At 37.0% G+C, this 18,254-nt stretch overlaps 1 protein-coding gene across 2 annotated transcripts in view; it reads right to left on the minus strand.

Annotated features, from left to right (window-relative positions):
* Positions 1–18,254, minus strand: part of LOC110028511 (aspartyl protease APCB1) — a 44,456-nt gene that overhangs the window by 8,233 nt on the left and 17,969 nt on the right. Inside the window, exons 5-7 of one of the 2 annotated variants that reach the window (XM_020730393.1) lie at positions 16,288–16,441; positions 16,127–16,206; positions 9,013–9,143 (exon numbers count right to left, since the gene is read on the minus strand). In XM_020730393.1, the coding sequence (XP_020586052.1) occupies positions 9,062–9,143; positions 16,127–16,206; positions 16,288–16,441 (316 nt within the window). In that variant the 3' untranslated portion in view covers positions 9,013–9,061. Of the gene's footprint in view, positions 1–9,012; positions 9,144–16,126; positions 16,207–16,287; positions 16,442–18,254 lie in introns of those variants that run through there. The other variant, XM_020730391.1, reaches the window with a different exon arrangement.

Genomic DNA, 18,254 nt, shown 5'->3' on the forward strand with positions numbered 1-18,254 from the left:
GATGTCACAAATCTCTTAATTTGCAGGATTGGGTCTATCGCCGAGGTCTACACTTATCTTTCGGGAGGGTGTAGTATTCACGGTATCAGGCACGATTATGCAAACTATTGGACGAATGAGATCCATTTGGTCTCATTTTTAAAAAAACTAAAACACACTACTTTCAAAACCCAAACTATATATCTTTTATATTTAAATTAAATCTCAAAAATTATTTTCATATATCATATTTTTCAAATAAATCTAATCTAATCGAAAAAAAGTTGACCGACAGTGCACTGTGAAAGGGAAGGTCTATAGCCTAATTATTGGCGGTGAAAGCTATGAGAATGCCATGTCCACTCTGATGGAAAAGAAACTGAATTTGGCCACACAAAAGTATCCTCAACCCTATTCCCTTAGTTGGATGAAAAAGAGAAATGAGATGTGTAGACCAATTGTGCTTCGTTGAGCTTTTATTTGAGACCAGATACATAAGTAAGCGAGGTGAGGCGTGATACCCATGGACACTTGCCATATTTTATTGAGGAGGATGTGGCAGTTCAACTGCAACGCCAAGCACGACGGATTCAAGACACTTATTCGTTCAAAAAGAATGAAAGATGCATAGTTTTTTTGCTCATCAGGGACTCGAGAGGAGTAGACTTCACAGAGGAGAGGATAGTCCAACGAGCCTCCTTTATGCATTTCGTACAAAAGGGTCCAGTGACAATGGCTTTAGTCATGTTAAAGAGAACTGAGGAGAAAATTGAGATACCATAATAGCATATACAGCCACTGCTAGATGGCTTTCAAAATGCGATGGTTGATAGCTCTCCAGAGGAGTTTCCACCATTGAGGGACATTTAGCATGCCATAGATCTCATCCCTTCAAGTGTGTTTTCAAACAAGCCTCCCTATAGATGAGACCAACAAAGTACGGGGAATTACAGTAATAGGTATAGGATCTCATTGTGAGAGGCTTGATGAGAGAATAACATCCCGTGTGGTCTCCACACCTTGATGGTGCCTAAGAATAATGAATTATGAAGGATGTGCATTGATAGTCGAGTTATCAATAAAATCACCATCAAATGCAGATTCCATATACCTCGTTTGAATGACCTCTTGGATCCGTTGCATTAAGCCGTTATCGTTTCTAAGGTTGACTTATGTAGCAGATATCATCAGATCAGTGTGAGACCAGAGGACGAGTGGAAGACTGTTTTCAATACTCGGGATGGATTATACAAGTGAACAGTCGTACCTTTCGGGCGGTTGTACAATGCGCTCAACACGTTCATGATATTGATGAATCAAGTGTTCTGAGCTCACATCAGGAAGTTCATAGTGGTGTACTTCGTTGATATTCTTATAAAAAAATAGATTCAAGGAGGAGCACTTGCAAAACCTAGGACGGTCTTCGAGGTTTTGCAATCAGAGAAACTATATGTCCACCAAAAGAAACGTCGCTTCCTAACAATACAGATATGTTTTTTGGGCTATATTGTGTCTAGTGAAAACATTCAAAGGGATCCTACAAAGATTGAGGCCAACGTGAGCTAGACGCCCCATAATCCTTCACTGAGTTAAGATAGTCTTTAGGGTTAGCATCATTCTATATAAGGTTCATAATAGAATTAGCACCATCACCACTCCCCTGATAGAACTTTTGAAAAGGAAAAAGTTCCAGCAAATGGAAGCAGCTCAGTCCAATTTCAATACTCTGAAAAAGAAGATGGCTCAGCCATGAGTATTAGCACTACTAAACTTCAATCAGATGTTCGAGGTGAATTGAAACGCCTCAAATGTCAGAATCAGAGTACTACTGAGATAAGGAGGGAGCCCCATAGCCTTCTTTAGTGAGAAATTGAATGAGCTCATGAGAAAGCATTTGACATACAACATGAAGTTATATGTCATTGTGAGAGCCCTCCACCACTGAAGCCACTACCTATTGACAAACAAGTTCACCTTTTTCACAGATCACGAGGCATTGAGTCTCATGAATAGTCAGAGCAATCTGAAAGACAAGCATGTTCATGGGTTGAGTTTTGGGCATCATTCCAATTCGTTCTTAAGCACAAAGCAAAAAGTCAAAATCGGGTATCAGATGTTTTAAGTCACCGCCATTTTTTTATCACTTTTATGCAGATCAAAGTTGCAGGATTTGAGGTCATGAAAGATTCACACATTGCAAATGAGGATATCAAGAAAATTTAGGAGTGTTAGAAGAGGATCACAAGGCCATACCACCAAGATTAAAGTTATATGTTCCACGGAGCAAGTTGTGTGTGCCCAGATGTTTGTTGAGGGAAGCATCATCCAGGAGAGTCACAGTAGGGGACTAGCAAGTCATTTTGGTAAAGACAAGACCCTTGCGCTAGTGAGGGAACACTTTTTTTGGCCATGCCTGACGAGAAATGTGGAGCGATACATTTGACAATACAGAGTTTGCTACTTAGCCAAGTCCCGAGGGCAAAATATAGGGTTGTATACGTCGTTACCGGTACCAGATGCCCCTTGGATAGACGTCAGTATGGATTTTGTGGTGGGTCTTCTATGGAAGTAACGGAAAAAGGATTCAATGATGGTCGTGGCTGACAAGTTCTCGGAGATAGCTCATTTCGTGTTGTGCCACAACACACAAGATGCATCCCATATCGATGATTTATACTTCAGGGAGATCGTGTGGCTGCATGAAATACCCAAGACCATTATATCTGATAGGGACGTCAAGTTCCTAAGTCACTTCTGAAGAACCTTATGGGAGAATCTTGGTATTAAAGTATAATTCAGCTCAACAGTTCATTCGCAGACAGATCATCAGACGAAAGGCGTAAGCATGAGCCTGGGAAATCTCTTGAGATTTTTCATAGGAAAGAGCATCAAAGTGTGGGAACTAATCCTTGCTCAAGCCGAATTTGCTTGCAATGGGTCCATAAGGTAGAGTACGAGTCGCACGCCTTTTCAAATTATGCATAGACACAACTCGCTTACTCCGCTTGAGCTAGTGCCAGTCCTCCCCACGGCGGAGGTTAGAAAGGATGTTGAGGCGAGAGTACAGGAGATTCAGAGGTTACACGAAGAGGTGGGAAAGGAAATCTGTAATACCTAAAAAAATTATAAATGAAAATATGTTAATAATCGAATAGAAGTATCCTTTTGTTACAACTTAAAGAGTCGTATATCCATTTGAATCAAACGAGACAAATTTAGGTGAGAGATAAAAGCAACGAATGAGAAGAAGCAACAGTAAAACGAGAAGAGGAAGATTTACCTGTGAGAAACGAAGCCGAGCGAGAAGACCAACCCTTGCCGAAGGAAGGAGCATCTCGAGCTTAGGTTTGATATTGTTCTGTGAGAAGGAAGCCTATGCCCTAGTCATTGTTAGAAGAGAAGCAGAGAAAAAAATAGGGATGCAGCTTTGTTGAAAGGAGGAAGGTTAAGTCCAGAAGCCAAAGACGAAAAAGAGTTTGAAGGAGATGTGGCGTGCGGGACGATAAGAGCATCGTCGCTTGCGGAAGGAGTTTCGATGCCACATGTGTGAGGGAGAAGAGAGGGAGGCGAGCCTTCATGTGAGAAGGAGCGACTTCTTGAGTTGTGTTCGTGCAGGAAGGCTCTCCTTCGAGCTTCAGAGGCTAAGGGATTTGTCAAGGAAAAAAGTTATTTTAAATAATGAATTTTAATATATTAAGTTTTATTATTTTAATTAATGAATTTAATATATGTTGTGTACTAAGATATTAATAGTAAAGAAGAATGAATTTGATTTGGTTTGGAGACAGGAAGATTGACAACAGTGAAGATACGGGTAAGATTTAAATCTCTTTTAATTTTCTTATATTAGTATTTTAATTGTCATTATGTGGATATTATTTATTATGAGTCGAAACTAATGATTTGAATTGGGAAGAGCAATAGAGTTTTGATATTAAAATATATTTGGTCTTGCTAAAAGAAGTGAGGTAAATTCTATAATTCTACTTCATGTCATTCAACTTAGAAGATATGTAAATACCAAACGTAATGTTTATTTTGAAAATATTTTAGGATCTTAATTTTGTGGCAATAAACTGGTAAAACTAGCAAGGAAGCCTTTTAATAATTGAGGTAAACAAGAGGACTATGTTAATAAAGAGGTTTCCTAATAATTGAGATGAGCAATTATATTTCTAAATTCCAACAACTATCGTTATTTCAAATTGTATGTTTGATTTCATGTATGCCCTAGTTTAATAATAGATTATTTATATTGTCAAAAAAAATGGATAAATATGTTGAATATAGTTGCATAACAATTTCATTTAAGAAGATATTAGATTATTGCATGATTTTCGCAGGGATATACATCTTAGCTTATTGCATGATAAAATTATGTCATATTATTGTTTAACCTCTAATAATTTTAGTAAAGATGCATATGTCACATGATTTCATAACTTATAGATATAGTAAGTTTGTATTTATTCATCAGTAAATAGAGGTAAAGTACTTCATAAGAAAAAAATACATGATATGAAAAAATGAAATAGTTTATATATGAATGTTTGTATGTGCATATTCAGAGGAAAAGTTCACCTCCTAATAGTACAAGCAGGGGGCGCTAGTGTACCCACATGCGTAGAGGTTTCTCTACCACCCCAGATAATTGTGATGGTTAGATCACTAATTGTTGTGCCAAAGAAATAATATTGGTCAGAACAAGTAGACAAAGTTTATCATCTCAGACAATTGTGATGTTTAAATTGCTAACTGTTGTGTCGACAGGATAATATCGACTAGGGACAAGAAAATGTCTTTCTACCCCTAGACAATTAGAATGTTTAGATCATTAATTGCTACGTCGACGAGATAATATAAGAAAAGCATGTGTTAGGATTTGTTAATGGTGATCCTCAAAGAGACAGATATATATATGTAAAAATTATAAAGTTAAAGTTAAAGCACATAGAAATTTAAAGTATTTTCATCTAAAAAAAGTCATTGATGCATGTATTAGTATATTCAAAGATTTCATCTGAAAGATTAGCATAGTAAAAGATCTATAATAGAGATATAAAAGACCAGTACGTATATTATTTATTTTTCTTGGATTACTGTAGTTTAGAAGTGTGATTACTCATGGGTTATCTTTAGATAATGCATTATGTTGTTTTAAATTTTTTTTTTTTAAGTTTTGAAGTTTTAAATGGTAGAAGATGAGTTATTGTGTACAAGAGGCAAAACCAACAATTGAAAAGATATAGATTTCTACCTGTTAATTTTAATTGCTTTCTTTAGTGGTTCTTTCATGAATTCTTTAATATTAATGTGTTAGTTTTATAAATAGAATGATAGAGAATTATTTTTCACCGTCCGACCATCAATCACTTCTTGATTAATTCTAATCCCCGGGTCGGACCGTGACAAAATCAGCAAGAAAAACCATAAGTACCAAGCACAAGCCAATAAAACAGGAAGAAGGTGACATTTCATGAAGATCTTGTGTTTGAAGAAAGAGATATTTCTCATGGGATTTTTCGAGAAACTAAAGCTCAGAGCAAATAGATCGTTTTGAATTTTCAAGAAGTTGAATGACAACATCTATAAGATTGATTTGTCAGGGATTACAACTTCTCGGCTACCTTCAACGTGATTGATTTGACTCTGTACTATAAGTAAACAAAAGCTTCGACAGATGAGATTGATGTTCTCCCAACCTATATAGACTATCAAAGAGTGTCACTGCCCCTGTCACATAGCAATTGTCGCGGAGCCTAGGACTAGTTCGGTCCAGGCAGGGGAAGGACCAACTGATCCTTCCAAGCATGGGTTTCCCTCTTATTTTGAGTGGGGCCCACTCCTCTTTATCTTATGACTATAAATGAGTTATTTGTTGTGTTTTAGGTCAGATTTTGTTTTCAGATTTCTGCCAGGACAGTTGTCGACATCCCTTTTCCCTTCCCATTGTTGTATCTGCGGCAAAAAGTACCCTGTTTGTAACTCGTCTCAAGGTGGTGTGTATCCTTCCCTCTCCTGGTTGCTTCCTCCCCTCACCTATTTGCTTCCTTCCCTTCTAGCCCATCTCCTGCTTGTTGTTGCCCCTTCCAGTACCCAACCTGCTTGTTACTGCCCCTTCTGATGCCCCTCCTGCTTGCTGCCACCCCTCTCCAGCTTGTTGTCGCCCCCTTCCAGCCTCTCGCCTGTTGGCTGCCACCTCTCCCCTTCTGACCAGAGCCCCACTGCTTTAGTTGTTATTCCTCCCTTTAACACAACCCATCATTTTCATTCTCAGCCCTAGTTGAGTCGTTTTATATCTTTGTTAGTTCCAAGTGTCCTTAATTGTAACCCTTATTTGCTTTTGATTAATAATATTCCCTTTCCCTATTATGGTTTTGATTCACTCCAGTATCAATTTGACACTTCACAAATTGTGTCAAAAAAATTTCAGTAAGAAATTAGGTTCTAACACTTGCCCAATACAGCAATAACATATGCGGACACAGCCATTTTCAAGCCTTGGCCTTCTTAAGTTGAAGCCAAATTCATGTTTCTATCTGAAGTTGAACTAATTCCATCCCATAACCAATTTCAAAGCTAACACATGCCATCTTCAAAGCCAATGCTCGAAGCAATCTTTGAAGCCCTTAGTTTTCTAAATCCAAAGTTGAACTCATGTCTCTGCTTGAAGACAAACCCATGCTATAAACTTTAAAGCACTTCAATTGTTGAGGTAGAAGTCGAAACTGCAGCCCCGTCGTGACTTTTGGAAACTTTTTTTTTATATATTTTTCTAGATAAAGAAAAGGTGTTATAAAAGAGAGCATGGGAGCTAGTACTAATGATAAATCGAGCATTGAGTGTGTTTTCCCCCATTAGTGATGCTCATATATTCATGCTTTGTTTGATGATAATGAAGATGACAAGGGTATTTATATTTTTGAAGCATTTTGTACATTTTGAAAGAAACAATGCTACCGGTGAAATTTTTGACAATTTAGAATGATTAATGAATGCTTATGTGAAGAAGCACTTTATTACTATTACTAATGTTTAATTTACTATCTAGAGAAAGTTTCTTTTATAATACTATGCTTTATCCTGTGATATATGCAATAGAGAATAGTAGAAAATTATATATTTCATATCAATAATTTATTATATATAAAATCATCTTCATAGCGTGTTATATCGTAACTTTTTCAATTATGTCATATTGTCATATCCATGTTCTTGTACATATGTCCGCACTTCATAGTCAGTTCCTCAACCTCAACTTAGAAAAACCAGAAATAGGTAAAATTTTATTAAACAAGATAAACAAGTCATTGACACCATTATCACTAGCATTATCTCAACTATTTAAAGTATGATTTATGAATCTTCATCCTTGATTTCTTACAAATGATTGTTGCATGGCAAATCTATTGTGTAAATCATTTTGCATTGTCAACCAAATTTTTTTTCATACTCCTAAGTGTCAATTTTCCACTCCTAATTAATACAACTCCAACCCTCTCATTATACACATCCAAACAGCTTATATTCTACTTGTCCATATAATTAATGGATATTATTCCCACAATATCATGCAATTATTGATTGACCTTAATTTTGTTATATACATGTTAGCGTAATCATTCCTATCAAGCACAATTCATAGATAAGTGAGTTCATTATCATCCAACATTCAGATTTATAAAACATAGATGCCTTAACTGCAATTTTCTGAAATTTAACTTCAAAATCCCACGATACCACTTAGGCATTTCATAATTTTAACAAAACAATCATTGCTACAACATTTATACCATCCTTTCCCCTTTCTTCTACATAATAGATTCAATATACTATGTTATTTAATAGTTATCATCTTGTGGTGGACCCAGAAGGAATCCTCCCTGCTACAGCACCGTGAATGGAACTTTTCGTAGAGACATTTCCGCGGTATCAACTACACACCTTAAAAAAGTCCATAAATATGTTGTTTTTCATGTTTTAAGGGTAGTTTTAGATTGTGTCCATCATAACGGCTATTGATGTCCAGGTTTTCCCCTTCTAGAGTTGTATCCAAAGGCATGTGGTGCTCCGGTTGTAGCTCGTCTGATGTGGTGATCTCCTTCCAAGGAATTGGGTGGTGCTCTGGATATAGCTCGTTCTCGCAATGTTATTTTATCTCTGACTTTTCTATCCTCTACATTCCTCCCTTTATGGCCTCTGCCACCTTTCCTTGCTGCCTGAACCACCGGACAACAACCATTGTTGTCCGACAAATCCAACTGCTAACCACCGCCCCATCCACCTGCTAATATCCCTTCCAGCCACGTTCCACCTTGCTGTCATTCATTCCAAGAGCACGCCTTCACTTGTCCAACCATCCCACACACTACCGCGTCCTCGAGGAAGCCCTCCCTTTACTGCCCTGCAGTCACATGCATTCCTCATCTTTGTCGTCGTCATTCTTACTCACTACTGCAACCCAGAACAACGCTCCTCGATGTTTGTTGATGTTCCAATCCTCCAACCATCCCCTGCTTAATGTTTGTTAGTTGGTCAACCTCACATTTCCCCATTGCAGTCGCTCGCAACTAAGCCTTCCTCCTACAGCCATCCATTGCCTTGTCACCTTCCTCTTGAATCCACCTGTGTTTTCAGCAAACCAACCACCACCACCTTTGGATACATTTAGCAAACCAACCACCGACTTTGGATACATTTAGGGTGTTTGAGCTTTTAAAACTGTGTTTTCAACCCAACTGCATTTCGAGGTGTTTGAATCGTGTGTTTAGGTAGACCAGTGTTGAACCGCTATTTGGAATTACTGTACCAGCGGGAACTCAAAACCCATGGTGTTATCTGCCATTCGTGAATAAACAGAGTTGTGGGATCGTGATTCTACCTTTCAAGCCTCTCGCCTCGCTCGCAAACCCAAATACATAGCACCTTGCTAGTTCGCTACATTTTGCGCTCGCAAGCTCCTTCTCCTCGATTTCCCGCTGGTAAGTTCTCCTTCTCCGTAGGGTCCTGATTCAGCGGGACGGATGCTCTTCCTATCTCCATCTCTGTAACGCTCTATCCCTCTCTTAACTTTTCTAGCTAGTCAAAGTACCGAGAAGATGGCTCGACGTTTCTTGCTGCAGCGGAACGCTACTCTACAAGCCTTTACACCCGCTGATCTCGACCTGCGAAGAAAAAAAAAGGTATGCATCTTGATCTTCTCATAAGTATTGCTCCATATATAGGAAATCTGCAGCAAAAAAAAAAAATCCCCTCACACCACTATCACACTCTTGTTGCCACCAGCCGAATTTCATGCAATTTTTTCCGCCTACTGTAACACGAAAGTTGTAGTTCAATTCATAGGTTACGGTTACAAAATAATAATAAATTCTTTGTAATTCCGCAAGCCACTATGGACTAAAATTAATGTCCCCAATTTAGAACGCCACAAGTGAAACATTCAGCTGCTGGATTTCGTAAATTGAAGCTTCTTATCTTAACAAGTCAAGTCAATGTGTTTACATGTTTAAGAAAAAATGCTAAATGTTTGGCAAAGCTCCTTAATAAATTTGTTTCCAAGGTCTAACATCTATTTATGCTTTAATTCCTTAATGGAATGTATGAAATTCTTCATCTTTTTTTAACCTTGGCATGAATTGAGTTGTTTTTGGCCTAAAATTTAGAGGAAGCATCAATCTTTTGAATGAATTGAATAGTTTTTGGATCACCATTCTGTTGATCAGGCTAGAAAACATCATCATCTGTAAGTTAGTAACAATCTTAAATGATTGTGAGGCATCTCTCAGTTTTCTAGTCGGAGTTTTAGAATGCTTTGGAGGCAAAACTTGGTTTGTCTCATATGAATAAATAAAGGTTTTAGGAAAGAGTAATACTATAGCAACCAGATAGCCTATTTGAAATTATAGTTGAAACTGGCAAAAGATGCGTGATTTTTCTTTGCATTATTATTCATATATACAGTTCTACAAAAATATTCGGGTTGTTAATCCAAGAACTGCCATGCATACAATATAAAGGTTTCAGTGTTATGCATATAAATATAAAGGTTTGGGTGTTTGATATCTAAATACAGAAGAATTGTGTGGTATGTAAGTAAATCCCCAAAAATACATTAGAAGAACTATGGGTATTTACAATTTCGGGGCATTTACTTGCAGAACAATTGTGCAGTGTGCAAGCATCTACGAGTTTGAACCATGTGGCTATTGAAGCATTGATGTTTATTCTAGAAATCAATTTCTATTATGAGTGGCTTGCAATGAGAGGTATAACAATTTAAGTTTTGAATCAAAGAATCATTTTAAACTTATAGTAACTTCTCTTTATTTGAAGTCGTTAAGAATGCAAATCATATCCTGCTGCCAAATTACTCTCTAGAAAGATTTATGTTTTCGGAAATTTGCAGACATACTAAACAATTCTTATGCATTTACATATCTATTGGTAAATTGATACATGAGTAATGAGTGGCATAGTGATATGTTGAAATCTTGTAAAAATAAGGTGGCTATATAATCACTTATAGTTCTTAGCAACTATTTTTTTCTGAAACCCGTTTCATGAAGCATTTTTGTTTATCAATGATCAGGTTATGCATACATATATAAAGGTTTAGGTGTTTGATATCTAAATACAGAAGAATTGTATGGTATGTAAGTAACTGCCCGAAAAATTTCATATCTTGAATGGGCTGAATTGTGTGGTATCTAAGAACCTGCACAAAAAATTGCATATCTTGAATGTGTTGACATTGAGGACTAGTTTATATTTAGCCTGAAGGAGATTTAGGCAGTGAGACCGAGGATATAATGGAATGAAATTCTTATTTGAAACTCTAGTCAATCGTTTCTTTACTTGTAATATGTTGTGAGGCCATTTTAAAGGTGCACTTGATTTGTTTTAACAGCGTTGTTTTTTTGAATTATAGTTGGGCATTTTACCACATGAAGATTAAAGGCTTGCAGTATGTCCTTGACGATTGATATTTTGTGACTGCGTTTTTTTCTGATATAAACAACTATGAATTATGAAGGATCGCTTGTGGTTTCTGTGACAATTCTCCCCAAATTGCATTGTGTTGATACTTGGATGTGAAGTTAATTGCTTGTAGACAATGGATCTGTCTCTATTGGATTCTTCTTATTTCAGGTTTGTAATGGCTAAGTGGTAGAAAAGGCTGAAAGTTGTGTCCACAGTGGAACAAAATTGTTGATATACAACTCAATTTCTGGGTTTTTACATATCTAACACCTAGACTTCAGTTTTTACATACATGCTACCACTCCGAAGGCATTGTAACTATAAATATCAATTTCTTTCTCTTATTTTATAATAAGAGACTCATTACTTTCTGGTTTTTCTTTCGTAATAAGTGAACAATTTCATTTATTGTGAATCTAATTTGGCTCACGAGGATGCTTTGGATTGCCATATTTCCCCTGCCCAGTTTTTCTTTCTTATTTTAGAGTCTGGAGGCTGTTACTTATCAGGCACATGCTGATGCATACAAAAATAAATGTTTAGGTGTTTGATATCTATATACAGATTTGTTACAATATTAGTTGCTTCATTTCCATTCCTTTTTACGTATTTTTTTTTCTCACATTATTATGTGCTAATCATTAATTTACAGGATCACTATATCAAAAATGAGCTCAAGCAGCTTGAGAAGCTCCAATGGGACCAAACATCGACTAGTATTTTGTGATTGCAACCTATTATGCGTTGTATTCAAGACACAAAAAAAAGCTAATGTTGGCCGAAAGTTTTATAGATATCCCAAAAATTTAACGAATAGAGATTGCAATTTTTTTCAATGGATTAATGAACCAAGGGATGCACTACAAAAGCGAGGTGGTGAAAAGATAAATGCATTTGATGATACAGTGGAAAAATGATCTCAAAAACTTGGTATTTCTTGTGAATATCTTGCTTTTGTTTGGTTTTATAATTGTAACATTGTTTTTATTGTTGTTAATGTTGTATCTGTTTTGTTGATGTTTATGCATTTTGGAGGACAAACTGTACTACTATAGGTTTTTTTTTGTAAGCAAACTTATCTTTTTTGGTGGAGACGTAGCTTATGTTGATCTTATGTTTGTATGAATATTTTGAGGCCATAAAATTTGGTTAGTGTTTCTCCTTAAATTCATTTATGGTGTTATGAGTGATAATAACTTGATAAATTAACATTAGATTTATTCCTTATGCAGCACTTTCAAAACTGTGATTTTTAAACAGAACTGTGCTTTTCAAAAAAAAACTGTGTTTACATACTGATGAGTATTACAATCATTAGTCAACAGACTGCACTTTCAGAATTGTGTTCTTCAAGCAGACCAGTTGCTTCTGACACACTGACTTCTGAACAGCAAATTTTCAACAGCAGTTTTTCAACAAAGCTTTTCTATAGCCACGCCCGAAACAAACACACCCTTAGTTGTGTTTGTTTGGTTTGTTGTTGCATTTCCTTGGCAAGTGTGTGTGGTTGTAACCAACCATTTCCATTTTCAGTAAAAATATTTGTGTTTCTATTACTGTTTGAGTTAACTCTGGTATCATTTGATGTCAAAGCTAATCTAACTCTAGTCTTATCTGAGGATTTCTAGCATCCATCCATACCAAACCCTATTTCCACCACAAAATTTTTCTTTCCCACCTTACAGAGCCTATTCAATCTACCCAAACCCTAACCTCGCGACCGAAGAGACAATTATTGGGCACCTAATCAGAGGGAAATATCACTGTCATTTATGAGAAACTCACAAAAAGATGTCCAAGAACCTTTTAGGGAAGATATGCAGCAGAAAATCCTCCAACTGCAATTGAGGCTTGTCGCTTTCAAAAGGAGGTAATCCAGCGAGTCACTCGTAGCAACAACAGTGACTTGTTAGATCGAAGGAATATAGTGAATATCTTCCACCATGTGGATTCTAGTGATGAAGAACCTCAACCTCGTAGATTTGACCTGAAATATCTGAGAAGCTGATAATTTGAAGGGTATATTTACCATGTTTTAACGGTCACTAAGGTCCGAATGAGTTCATTGAGTGACTCCAAACTGTGAAATTTTACTTTGAATACCAGGACATTGCACCAAAAAGAATAGTGAAAATAGTTGTCAGCAAGTTAAGGAAAAATGAATTGTTTTGGTGAAAATTTATGAAGCACTACGCCAGCAAGAAAGAAAAGGGTCACTATCTAGTCTAAGATGAAATGGAGATGCAGTGTTAGTACCTATCAGTTCATTATGAACAGAATCTGCATATCATAGCGTCAAAAGTGGAGAGACAACAACACCGGATGACCGTCATACCTTCCCCAAGATCAAACAACAAAAGTACACCAAGGGGACCAACCAAGCTACCGCCTGAGGAGAAATTGATTCAAAGTACTAAAAACGTGGAACCAATCCGCATTCCGAAATCAATTCCAGCAAAAAAATACGTCAAGTGCCGCAAATTTGGACAAATTTAATCAGACTGTACAACCACTAATCAGGGGACATTTGAAGAAGTAAACAGTGATTCAAAAGAATATAAAGATTTCAAAGAGGAATCTCAAATTCCAGCTGAAGAGGAAGGGGCACCAACTATTCGAATTGGCCTCAAGAGAGCGACTGCAGTTGAATTTGCAGCAGTTGTTTTAGAAGGTAGTGAGTCTGAGGTAATTGACATTTATACAGAGTATAAGGTTTTGGTGCCTCAAACAACATTTTTTGCGGGAGTTGAGAGCAACAGTCGGACTAGCATTGGATGTCCAAAAGGACCACGAGGAATTGGTACAAAGGGAGATCCAGCATTCAGAGATGATAAAATTTTGAGCTTCTTTTGGAAGACAATAGGAAATCGTTTGGATATTAAAGTCAATTCAGCAGTGTCCCAATTGACAGATAATCAAACAGAATAGATGAACCACGGCGTTGAAAATCACCTTAGGATCTTCGGAGAAAGGAAAATCCTATAGTGGGCTACAAGTCTTTTTAGGGAAGAAGAAGAGGCTCCTACTGAGTGGTTATACTTCAGTGTGGCCCAAACTGCCCTAAATATTGTTCCAGAGTTGATTCCTCCTGACATACTTATTTATTAGATGCATACAGTCGAGTACGACAAATAAAAGAAGCAGATAATAGATTTACTTGCTTGGGATTTGATTCGTGAGAATCTACGTTGATATGCAACTCTAGCTCATGTTGTGCCCAAGAATGGATGAACAGTTATTCTATCAGAATGTACTTTGGAATGTCAACGTCTATTGGCTTAACTTATAGAGCACTTGCAACATATCAGTTATCTTGAGGTCGAAGCTCCCCCAACCCTGGAAGACTGACGTGGATATTGTCCCCCTACTATAGTATCACGAATGGAACTTCCCGAAGAGACGTTTCTGCGATATCTACTACAATACTGTGAATTCCTGCAGGACGAGTGCGGTAGATTGACACTTTACATGGTTTTACCTCCTAATTGGAGTGGGGTCTACTAATATCTACCCTAAGTCTATAAATTTGTTATTATTCGTATTTACAGGGCAATTTTGGATTTTGTATGTCAGGATAGTCGTCGGTGTTCAGATTTCCTCTTCTAGGGTTGTATCCAAAGAAAGGTGGTGCTCCAATTATAGCTCATCTGAGGTGATCAGCTCCTTCCAAGGGATCGAGTGATGTCTGACTAAGTCGTTCTCACGAAATTTAATCTTTGACTTTTCCATCCGCTGTATTCCTCACTTCGCTATCGTCGCCGCCTTTCCTTCTCTGTCAGAACCACCAAACAATAACCATGTTGTCATCCTACAACTCCAACCACTAGCCACCACCACCACCTGTTGTCATCCCTTCCAGCAACCTCCCACCTCGCTACCATCCATTCCGACCGCCCATCTTCACTGTCCAACTATCCCCCTCACTACCGCAGCCCAGGGACACCCCTCCTTTTGTTGTCCTGTAGTCCCACGCATTCCCCGTTGTTGTCGTCGCCATTCCCACTAGCAGTCGCCGCCCTGGATATTTGTTGTTGTTCCAGCCCTCCAACCAGCCCGTGCTTGCTATCTTTCAGCCAACCAAGCACCACCTTTCCCCATTGCAGTCCCTTGTAACTTCCCCTTCCTCCTACAGCCATCCATCACCTCGTCACCTTCCTCCTGTAGTTCAATCATCAAACCAACCACCACATTTGGATACATTTAGTTGTAATTGCTTGTTTGTTGTTGTATTTCCTTGTGAAGTGTGTGCGGTTATAACCGACTATTGCCCTTTTCAGTAACAATATTTGTGTTCCTATTGTTGTTTAGGTCAACTACGGTATCAATGGTATTGGCCAATAATTATAACATTGCAACATCAAAAATTGCATTACATGTGATATATTTCATTTTTATATCACTAATCATATGTATTTTATCTTTGAAACAATTTTTCAATTATTTTAACTTCGAGTTATGTCAGCAGACACTACATTAAGAAAATATACCTATAAAACACATTCGCTAAGGTAACAAATTTTTAATATCCTCCACAAGCATCTCCATAACATAAAAAAAATGAGAGATACAAACTTAATATTAATCTTTGAAGTAACCCTAACATTATTCGAGACTATGTGGTTACACCAAAAATACTTGTAATACAAGTAAATCTTTCATCATAAATAACTTCAATAACTTCAGCATACATTTAACAAACTTCTTTGTTTCTCCATACAAATCAATTCTCATGATCAAAAATCATAAGGCTTCTCAAGATAAATTAAAAACATAAGAAGATCCTTTATTTATATTACTTTTTTTCTGGATTGCCTCAGCATAAAAATCGCCTACGCTGTACATCTGTCAGGGACAAAACCAATTTGATTCTCAAACAATGATATAAAACAAGAAACTAGGTAAATGACAAATCCTGTGGGGACCTAAGTTGGTTACAAATTGCATACATATGTTTTCACTTGAATGACAAATTATTGTATATAAAGGCTGGAAGTGTTCCTCTAATAAAAAAACTAAGCACTGCTTTACGCTGGCTAGTTTACTAAGTTCATAATTGGTTCCAAGGAAAAAAACGATGACTTGGGAAGAAATATAAAATACACAAATCCATTTAATTGCTAGCCAGAGCCACAAAAAAAAGGACCACTTCTTCATTAGAAATTACCTTGGAGAGCTATCTCGCCAACATACAGGCAGCAACGGGTCTGAGCTATCTGGTATGAGACCATAAGAGTGATAATCTAACTGCCAAACTAAAGAACTTCAGCATTAAACTCAAAATTAAAAGACAATGTAAAATGTGAAATGGATTATCGAAAAACATACGGAGTTAATAAGATTGGAATATATTTCATGCGGAAAGAACGAGTAAGTGCTGCCTGAGTCAAAAACTGTAAGATATGCATTCCCACCCTTCTCTCCCACACTGATTTGTTTGCTCCCGTAGACAACTCCCCGAACCTGAGTACCATAAAAATTCCTGCAAATACTGCATAGTTAACCCAAAAACACTATAACAATGTAATTATTTGAAGTGAGCATCTATATATAATTCCGGAATTGCCTGTACTCTCACATGGTGAGCAACTTCTAAATATCAAAATAGAATTTAGCTAAACCTACAAAAGATATCCCGTAACAAGTTTAAAATGTAAATTGGCATTTCTAACCATAAATACTCTCATTGTTAAGTGGGAGAATGTTCACTAGTTTATGTGTGCTCATCCTTTATCTCTCTGTGAAAGCTATACTTTCATTTAGAGGTTTGATGGAGAAGTAAAGAGAGAGTAAGGAGGATTTACATATGATTTACATATGATTTTTATCATATGATTTTTATTGATATAGAAAAAGCTTACGATAAGGTTCCAATAGATGTTCTTTGGGTAGTTCTAAAAAGGAAAGATGTTGATATGACTTATATTTAAGTCATTAAAGATATGTATATTAGAGTTGTTGCTTGTGTTTAGGTCCATATTTAAGTCTAAAAAGGATGATTAACCAAGTAATTTTAATAATGATGATTATATTCCATATTTATTATAACTCTATATTTAGAGGGTTATAAATTATATGAGGATCTTAGAAAGCTCTATTTATTTTTTCTATTTAATTAGAGAGAATAACTGTCTATTATATTTATTATTATTTCTTTCCTTACCTACTGTATTCTGTTTTTATTGTTTTTCTTACCAATAAGTCCTGCAATTAGTATTTATACCCCTCTTTGTATCAATAAAAATAAGCCCTCTAATATTTTTTCACTATTTTTTCATGGTATCAGAGACATGTAGGATCTGAATCCTTGGCCCTGTTCGATCTCAGAGATACGTCCACTCGATCCATCTCGTGGAACTGTTCGACGCCCGATGTGATCCTCTCTTGTCGCTCGATCCTTTGTACCGCTTGATGTTCGACGCCCTGTACCTCTCGATCGAGTGTCTGCTTCGCTTGTCTGTTCGACGCCCTGTACCGCTCGATCGCGTGTATGTTCGACACTCTGTACCGCTCGGTAATTCTACCGAAGGCGGTAATTTTTCTTCGGCGGGCTCGAGTAAATTCACGTCCTCCATCTTTAAAATGTCTGAAGTCACGTTGAGGACAAACCAGTCTCTTCAGTCATCTCAGTCCGAACCTCAAAGAAATACCTCTGAAAATCACCCCATTTAAATCACTACAATCTGACTAAATTATGATAATTTTCTTCGATGGTCACAATCTATTCGCATGTATCTCCGAGGAAGAGGAAAGATTGGTTATATCATAGGTGATAATAAACAGTTTGACGTAAATAACATAACTTATATCATTTGGGATGCAAAAAACTCAATGGTAATAACATGGTTGGTCAATTCTATGACTAAAGAGATAAGTGTAGATTATCTGTGTTACTCTACAGCCAGGGAATTATGGGACAATGTTACAGAAATGTACTCTGATCTTGAAAATCAATCTCAAGTGTATGAGTTGGCCTTACGACTGGGGGAAATTTGCCAAGGTGAGAATTCTGTGACAAAATATTTCAATTCTCTTAAGCGAATTTGGCAGGACCTGAACTTATTCAACGATCATGAATGGAAATCAAGTGATAAAGACAACCAGTACAAGAAGAAGGTGGATATTGGTCGAATCTTTAAATTTCTTGCAGGTCTAAACATTAAATATGATGAGGTCCGTGGCCGAATAATTGGAAGAAATCTCCTGCCTCCAATTGGTGAAGTTTTTGCGGTGGTAAGGAGAGAAGAGAGTTGGAGACATGTGATGTTGGGAAAAAAGACTGCAGGCTCAACCGA

The sequence above is a fragment of the Phalaenopsis equestris genome, unplaced genomic scaffold, assembly GCF_001263595.1.
Source record: "Phalaenopsis equestris unplaced genomic scaffold, ASM126359v1 Scaffold000513, whole genome shotgun sequence".
In the NCBI taxonomy this organism is placed as follows: Eukaryota; Viridiplantae; Streptophyta; class Magnoliopsida; order Asparagales; family Orchidaceae; genus Phalaenopsis; species Phalaenopsis equestris.